This window comes from Melanerpes formicivorus, unplaced genomic scaffold, assembly GCF_026170545.1.
Source record: "Melanerpes formicivorus ecotype bairdi unplaced genomic scaffold, bMelFor1.0.p_v2 SCAF_45, whole genome shotgun sequence".
In the NCBI taxonomy this organism is placed as follows: Eukaryota; Metazoa; Chordata; class Aves; order Piciformes; family Picidae; genus Melanerpes; species Melanerpes formicivorus.
Genome location: NW_027142397.1, coordinates 2,836,626 through 2,844,525, shown reverse-complemented (window position 1 = coordinate 2,844,525; position 7,900 = coordinate 2,836,626). Strand labels below are relative to the sequence as shown.

Here is a 7,900-nt window from a genome sequence, read left to right as displayed (position 1 = left end):
GCCACCCCTGGCAGGGGGCAGGGCCGTGGGCACCGTTGCCGCGTTGCCAGCTGTGTTTCCTCTCCGCCTTTCCTCCCTTTATCACGCACGGAGCCGCCTCCTGCCCGGCCGCCCGCCCGGTGCCACCGGCAGCGCCCGGCGAGGGGAGGGTACCCATAGATCGGGGTGCGGCGCCACCTGGTGGCCACAGGCGGCACCTGCCACCCGCTGCGGCAGCGTGAGCCGGCAGACCGGCACACGCAGGGGATGAACAGACAGACACCCAGAGGGGCTGTACAGATGGACAGACAGACACAGGGGATGGACAGACACACGCACAAAAGGGATACACAGAATTAACCAGGTTGGAAAAGACCTGAGAGATCATCGAGTCCAAGCTATCACCCAGCACCATCTGACCAACTAAACCATGGCACCAAGTGCCTCGTCCAGGCTCTTCCTAAACACCTCCATCACCTCCCTGGGCAGCACATCCCAATGGCCAATCTCTCTTTCTGGGAAGAATTTCTTCCCAGCATCCAGCCCAAACTGCAAACTTGTTTTAGAATCATAGAATCCTTGGGGTTGGAAAGGATGAGAGTGGTGAAACCCTGGAATGGGTTGTCCAGGGAGGTGGTCGAGGCCCCGTCCCTGGGGGTGTTTAAGAGCAGGCTGGATGAGGCTCTGTCCAGCCTGATCTAGTGTGGGGTGTCCCTGCCCATGGCAGGGGGGTTGGAACTAGATGATCCTTGTGGTCCCTTCCAACCCTGAATGAAACTATGAAACTATGAAACTATGACCTCAAGGCTCAGCCAGTCCCAACTTCCTACCCCCCATGAGCAGGGATATCTCACACCAGGTTGCTCACAGCCACATCCAGCCTGGCCTTCAAAACCTCCAGGGACGAGGCTTCCACCACCTCCCTGGGCAGCCTGTGCCAGGCTCTCACCACCCTCGTGGGGAACAACTTCCTAACATCCAATCTGAATCTCCCCACTTCTAGTTTTGTTCCATCCCCCCCAGTCCTATCACTTCCTGACACCCTCAAAAGTCCTTCACACACCCCCTCACCCCTCCCTCCATTTTTCACCTCAAACCCACAGCACCTGGGCTCTGTTGCAGTCTCCTCCCACCCCAGCTGTGGCCACTTGGCCCTCCCCACCCACTCCCCTTTTTAATCTGCCCGAGGAAAGGCAGCAGCCCTAAGCTGAGCCCTTCTGGGCTGGAGGATCCTCCTCTGATCGCTGGTGAGTGCCCCTGGCGCACACTGGGTGATGGTGGTGGTGACTACAAAGGCCGGGGGGCCTGGTGGCCCCCCGGCTGTTAGGACCAGGTTTGATGACTACTCCAATACCATCCACGGGTGCTGGCTGGGGCTGCTGGCTGGGGTTGAGCTCCTCTGGGTGCTATCTTGGCTGGTTGAGGGTCTTGCCCCTGGCTCTGGAATGGTGGAGCAGGAGCTGTTTGGGCAGGGGGGAGGATGGTGTGGAGGGAGCAGGAGCTGCTTTGGGAAGATGAGGGCTGGTAAGGGGGGAGCAGGAGCTGTTAAGGCAGGAGGGAGGATGGGGTGGAAGGAGTAGGAGGTGTTAGGGCCAGGGGGAGGATGGTGTGGAGGGAGCAGGAGCTGCTTTAGGAAGATGAGGGCTGGTGGTGAGGGAGGCAGGGAGGTTAAACCAGATGACCTTTAGAGGTCACTTCTTCAGAGGCTAAGCTTTCCCAGCTCATTTATTCCAGCAAGTGCTCCTGAAAGCAGAAGCTGTATCTGGAGAAGAGGAGGCTGAAGGGAGATCTTCTCACTCTCTACAGCTGCCTGGCAGGGAAGGATGAGGTTGGAGCCTCCCTGGGGTGGGAAGGAGGGAGGTTGGAGCCACAGACACACAGAAGGGATGGTCAGACAGACCTAGAGTATGTACAGACACACAGACATGCACAGGGGATGTACTGACACAGGATGGACAGACAGGTGTATACAGACACACACCCTGGGGATGGGCAGAGACAGGGGATGCACAGAAGGGCAGACACACAGATGTAATCTCCCTTTACGCCCCAGCCAGGACAGTGACAGCCACAGCTCAGGTCTGGGGTGCTGGGCCCCCCATTGCCTCTTGTTTCCAACCGCCCCACGAGGCTGGGCAGCTCTGACTCAAGGCAAGGCTGCAAGAAGCCTTGCAGGAATGCTTTGTGGTGCTCCAGAACACCAAGTTCTGCCCTTGGCTGCAGCTGAGGGAAACACCAGCAGCTGCTTATCACTGCAGGAAGGGGCAGATAAGGAGCTGGGGCATGGAATGGTTTGGGTTGGAAAGGACCTTGAAGGTCGAGTCCAAGCATTAACCCAGCACTGCCAGGTCACCTCTAAACCCTGGCCCTCAAGCACTGCCAGGTCACCTCTAAGCCCTGGCCCTTAGCACCACACCTCCATGGCTTTGAAACCCCTCCAGGAATGGGGACTCCACCACCCTCAATTTGTTTCTTCCCACAGAAACTCCTGCAAACACCCAGGAAGCCTCTCTGAGATCCACAAAGAGTTGATCCTGGCATCCCAGCACTGTCAGGGTTGGAAGGAACCTCAAGGATCACCTAGTTCCAACCCCCCCGCCACGGGCAGGGACACTTCCCACGAGGTCAGGTGGAAAGCCACAAGAGCAAAGCCCCTTGGGTGGCCAAATCTTTGTTCAGACCTCAGCAGCAGGCCCCAGCCCTGTGTTTTTTCCTCTAAGTCAGTGGCCATGAAAGTCAGCCCAGGAGAGTGTCAGCACAAGCTGTGTCCCCTCCCTGCACCCAGAGCTGCTGCTGGCTCCCCAGAGGGGGTGACAGCCACGCAGGGCAGCGTCCCCAAGAGCTGCTCCCCCAGCACACAGCAGCCCCTGAGCAGTGCATGGTGCCTTTTATTCCAAAGCTCTACAAATAAGCTCTAAACCATGTCTGAGTTTGGCTTCAGCAGGCAGAGATGGATCCAGAAGGAGCTGTTGGCATCAAGGTGGGGGTCGATGATCCTCCCTGTGGCACCTTCCAGCGGCTGGGAGAGAACCAGGGCTCAAAGCCCCAGAAATGCAGAGTGCTTCCAGCACAGATCAAGGGTCTGACATGCTCCTGGTGAGGAAGGGCCAGCTGCCAGGTGAGGAAGAACAAGCTCTGCCATCACTTGTGCCCTTCTTGGTGCTCTTCGAAGGAAGGCTCCGCTCCCAGTCACCAGAGAGTCCCCAGAAGCATCTCGAGGTGGAGATGTTCCTCTGCAACCCCCCCCAACAAGCACAGGTAGGGGCTTAGTCAGGTTTGTATCTGGCAAGGGATGATCTAAGCGCTCCCTGGGAGCCATGGCACAGGCTCCTGCTTTGGCTATCCCACCCCTAGAGCTCCCCTTTGGCTTGGGGAGGCCACCCGGTGCCATCCAGCGGGCACAGGGAACCCCCGCAGCGGAGCTCCCCCGGGGGCAGCAGGCTGGAGAGCCAGCCCGGGGCGGGGTGGGGGGGGGACAGGAGGCTCAGCCACATCTTGAGGAGGGGCTTGGGCTGCTCCAAGAGGCGCCCAGAGAGGCGGCAGGCCCGGGCTGGAGGCGTCAGATCATCCGAGTCACCACCATGGTGAGGAAGTCCTCGTAGCTGAGGCGCGCGCTGCCCGCCTGCCCCGCGTCCCGCTCGCGGAAGGCCTCGGTGCTGCTCTGCAGCTGCATGCACAGCTGGATGAAGCGGTCCAGCTGGATGCTGGGGGGGCAGGACCTCTGCCCATAGCGAGCCAGCAGCTGCTGGCTGAACTGGGGGCTCAGGTTGTAGCCCATCTGGGTGAAAGCTGCGAAGGGAAAGGCAGAGAGGCTCAGAGGAGGAGCGGAGCAGCCCTGCCCTGCCCTCCCTCCCTCCCCCTCTGCCGTGTGCTGGCACAGATCCCACCTCCCAGCCCTGCTCTGCACGGGCAGGGCTCTCAGGAGGGGGGAAGCCAAACCAAAGCACAAATTCCTGGCATGTTTCCCCTTCATCAAGCACAAACACACCCGAGTTCCTCCCCCCAAAACAAGCTTCAGCCGCATGCCACTTAGCGGCGGGGGCTGGGGAGGGCACTGTGGGCTTCCTTAAGGAAGGAAGTTCAGGCCACAGCCCTGTTGCAGCTTCTCAACCCCAAGGGAAGGCTCTCACCAGCCCAGTCTGGCCAGCCCAGCGTGGGCCAGCCCAGTGTGACCCAGCCCAGTGACAGGTGTGGACTGTAGCCATGGCTGCATGGGAGGCACCCACGTGGCTGTGGGAGGCACCCAGGAGCTCCCAGACACCCAGCCCAGTGTGTCCCAGCCCACTCACAGGTGTGGACTGCAGTCACAGCTCTGTGGGAGGCACCCAGGAGCTCCCAGACACCCAGTTTGGTGTGTCCCAGCCCAGTGTCAGGTGGGGACTGCAGTCACAGCTCTGTGGGAAGGCACTCAGGAGCTCCCAGCCACCCAGCCCAGCTGCAGAGATGGTGCCAGAAGGAATCACCAGGCTAGGCTGGAAGCAAACAGCAAGCAGAGGCCGAGTGTGGCTCCCAGGGAGCTCAGTGAGGCTGGTGCTGGGGGGCTCTGCTCTTTGCCCACCTTGCTGGAGCTCGTGCAAGCTGATGGAGCCTGACTGGTCCCTGTCATACTGCTGGAAGAGGCTCCTCCACTGCTGGATGAAGCGCAGCAAGGCCGAGAAGCCGTAGACGTCGATGCGCCCTGACCTGCTCCTGTCAAACATGTCTGGGGGGAAACAGCAAAGATCAGGGAGGAGAGGGACACCTCTCAGCCACACCTGGTTGCCCAAGGCCTCCTCCTCCTCCTGGAGGGTTTTAAGGCCAGGCTGGATGTGGCTCTGAGCAACCTGCTCCAGTGTGAGGTGTCCCTGCCCATGGCAGGGGGGTTGGAGCTGGCTGAGCCTTGAGCTCCCTTCCAACCCTGAGAGCAGAATAGAATTAACCAGGTTGGAAGAGACCTTTGAGACCAGCAAGTCCAACCTATCACCCAACACCATCCAATCAACTGAACCATGGCACTAAGCACCCCAGCCAGGCTCTTCCTAAACACCTCCAGGGATGGTGACTCCACCACCTCCCTGAGCAGCACATCCCCAGGGCCAATCTCTCTTTCTATGAAGAACTTCTTCCTAACACCCAGCCCAAACCTCCCCTGGCACAGCTTGAGACTGTGTCCTCTTGTTCTGGTGCTGGTTGCCTGGGAGAAGAGACCAACCCCCACCTGGCTACAACCTCCCTTCAGGGAGTTGCAGAGAGCAAGAAGGTCTCCCCTGAGCCTCCTCTTCTCCAGGCTGAACAACCCCAGCTCCCTCAGCCTCTCCTCACAGGGCTGTGCTCCAGACCCCTCCCCAGCCTTGTTGCCCTTCTCTGGACACCTTCCAGCATCTCAACATCTTTCCTAAACTGAGGGGCCCAGAACTGGACACAGGACTCAAGGTGTGGCCTAACCAATTCTATGACCCAACCCGGCCTTGTACAGCCCCAGGGAGAAGGCAGCCACAAGGCAGCCACAACCCCCTGGGAAAGCTGTTTCAGAGCCTCACCACCCTCCTACTGAAGAACTTCTTCCCTAGCTCCACTCTAACCCTGCTCTGCCTCAGCTCCAAACCATTCCCCCTTGTGCTGTCTCTAGACACCCTCAGGAAAAGTCTCTCTGCAGCCTTCCTGTAGGCTCCCTTCAGGGGCTGGAAGGCAGCTCTAAGGTCTCCCCTGGAGCCTTCTCTTCTGTAGGCTGAAGAACCCCCCAGCCAAAGGCAGGGGGAGGGCAGGGAGCGCCCAGACTCACTGATCATCAGCGTGCAGGTCTCATCGTTGAACGTCGACCAGTTGGAGTTGACCAGAGCCTGCTTCAGCTCCTTGGCAGAGATGTAGCCACTGTGATCTGCATCCACTGCCTGGAACCAGGAGAAGGCCTCTGGGTCCACACCTGGGGGGGCACCACCTGTGTGGGGGAGAAGCCATCAGCAGCTCTGCAGGGCAGAGGCCACTGCCTGCTGCGTGCCCAGGCACAGCAGTGCCAATGTACTCAGCACTGGTGAGGCCATGCTTTAAGTCCTGGGCTCAGTTTTGAGCCACTCACTCCAAGAAAGGCACTGAAGGGCTGGAGGGGGTCCAGAGAAGGGCAATAGAGCTGGGGAAGGGTCTGGAGAACAGGGCTGGGGAGGAGCAGCTGAGGGAACCGGGGGTGCTCAGCCTGGAGAAGAGGAGGCTGAGGGGAGACCTCATTGCTCTCTGCAGCTCCCTGAGAGGAGGCTGGAGCAGGTAGGGGTTGGTCTCTTCTCCCTAGCAGCAGGTGACAGAACAAGAGGAAATGGCCTGGAATTGTACCAGGGGAGGTTCAGGTTGGACATGAGGAGCAATTTCTTTCCTGCAGGAGTGGTCAGGGATGGGACCAGGCTGCCCAGGGAGGTGGTGGAGTCTCCATCCCTTGGAATGGTCAATGAATGCATGGCCATGGCACTCTGGGACATGGTTTAATGGGCAGGGTGGTGTTGGGTTGATGGCTGGATGATCTCAGAGGGCTTTTCCAAGCAAAACAATTCCATGACTGCACAGCTCCCAGGGACACAGCCAACACCCAGGGACAAGTCAGCACTTCTGCTGTAAGCAGCTTTTTACAGCCACACCATCCTGGGATGAGAGCTCAGCAAGGCCCAGGGCTTGGGAGGCAGCCAGGGAAGTAAATCAGAGCCCTCACATAGCTTGGGAGCAGAGAGCAAAGCAGGGAGCTGCTGCCCTATAAACCTGGCAGTGCCAGGAGATGGATGCATGGCTGTAAAGTTTTATTGCTGGTGCTCAGGGCTGTGGCCCCCTGGAGCCTCCTCGGGATTCTACAATCACAAACCAGGGCTCTGCCAGCTCCTTCACAGGGTGATTTGAGCCAGGCTGGGAGAGGGGCCCTGAGCCAACCCCTCCAGCATGGCATGGAGCCAGGGCAAGGCTGGGATCTGGCTGAAGCATGTCCAGAGATGGGCAGCAGAGCTGGGGAAGGGGCTGGTGAGCAGGGCTGGTGAGGAACAGCTGAGGGAACAGGGAAGTGCTCAGCCTGGAGGAAAGGAGGCTGAGGGGAGACCTTCTGGCTCTCTGCAACTCCCTGAAAGGAAGCTGGAGCCCGGTGGGGGTAAAACACCCTGAAGGTGTTCAAGAAATGTGTGGCCATGGCAGTTTGGGGCATGGTTTAATGGCCATTGTGGTGGTGGCTTGGTGGCTGGACTCGATCTTGGGGGTTCTTTTCCAGCCTTTACAGACTCTGACCCTGCGCTGTGTGCCGGGGCCACCCTGGGGCGCAGGTGTCCCCCGCAGAAAGGACCCTTCCGACCCCCGGCACTACTCACCTCCGGGCGCCGCTCCTCCGTAGGGTCCGGGCTGGGGGCCGCCGTAAGGCCCAGGCTGTCCATAGGGCCCTCCTCCGTAGGGAGCTCCGGGATAGGCTCCGGGATAAGCGCCGGGCGGGGGCGCGCCGGGCGGGGGCGCGCCGGGGGTCTGCCCTGCGCCGGGGAAACCCTAGGGAGGGGATAGAGCCCTTGTGTGCATCCGGCACCGAGCCGCCCCAGCCCACCCCGCTCCACTCTGCGCTCCTTACCCCGGTCCCTCCTCCTCTAACACCCCACACCCCCCCTCCCCGGTCCCGATCCCCATCCCCGGCCACGGCCCCACCTGCCCCGGATACGCCGCCATGACACCGCTTCCGCCCCCGCGGGACCCGGCTCGTGACGTCACGAACGATGCGCACGCCCATTGGATACGGAGCACGTAAGCCCCGCCCCTGGGAGGTGACTGGGCGGAGCTGGAGGAGGCGGGGCGGGACGGCGAGGGCGGCGAGGAGCGGTGGGGTCCGCCTTCCCCCTTCCCCCCGGGGTCCGCCTTCCCCCCGGGGTCCGCCTTCCCCGCGGGGTCCGCCCGGAAGCTGCCCGGGAGCAGCGCTTGGAGCAGCCGGGGAGTGCGG

The 7,900-nt window shown here is 60.7% G+C and overlaps 1 protein-coding gene across 1 annotated transcript; it reads right to left on the bottom strand.

Annotated features, from left to right (window-relative positions):
* Positions 1-2,849: 2,849 nt before the first annotated feature.
* Positions 2,850-7,663, bottom strand: PEF1 (penta-EF-hand domain containing 1). Its single transcript, XM_068159295.1, has 5 exons — positions 7,612-7,663; positions 7,290-7,458; positions 5,741-5,896; positions 4,538-4,681; positions 2,850-3,768 (listed from the first exon to the last, which is right to left on the bottom strand). Exons 1-5 carry the CDS (start codon positions 7,630-7,632, stop codon positions 3,539-3,541), a joined length of 720 nt encoding a protein of 239 aa, XP_068015396.1. The 5' UTR covers positions 7,633-7,663; the 3' UTR covers positions 2,850-3,538.
* Positions 7,664-7,900: the final 237 nt, after the last annotated feature.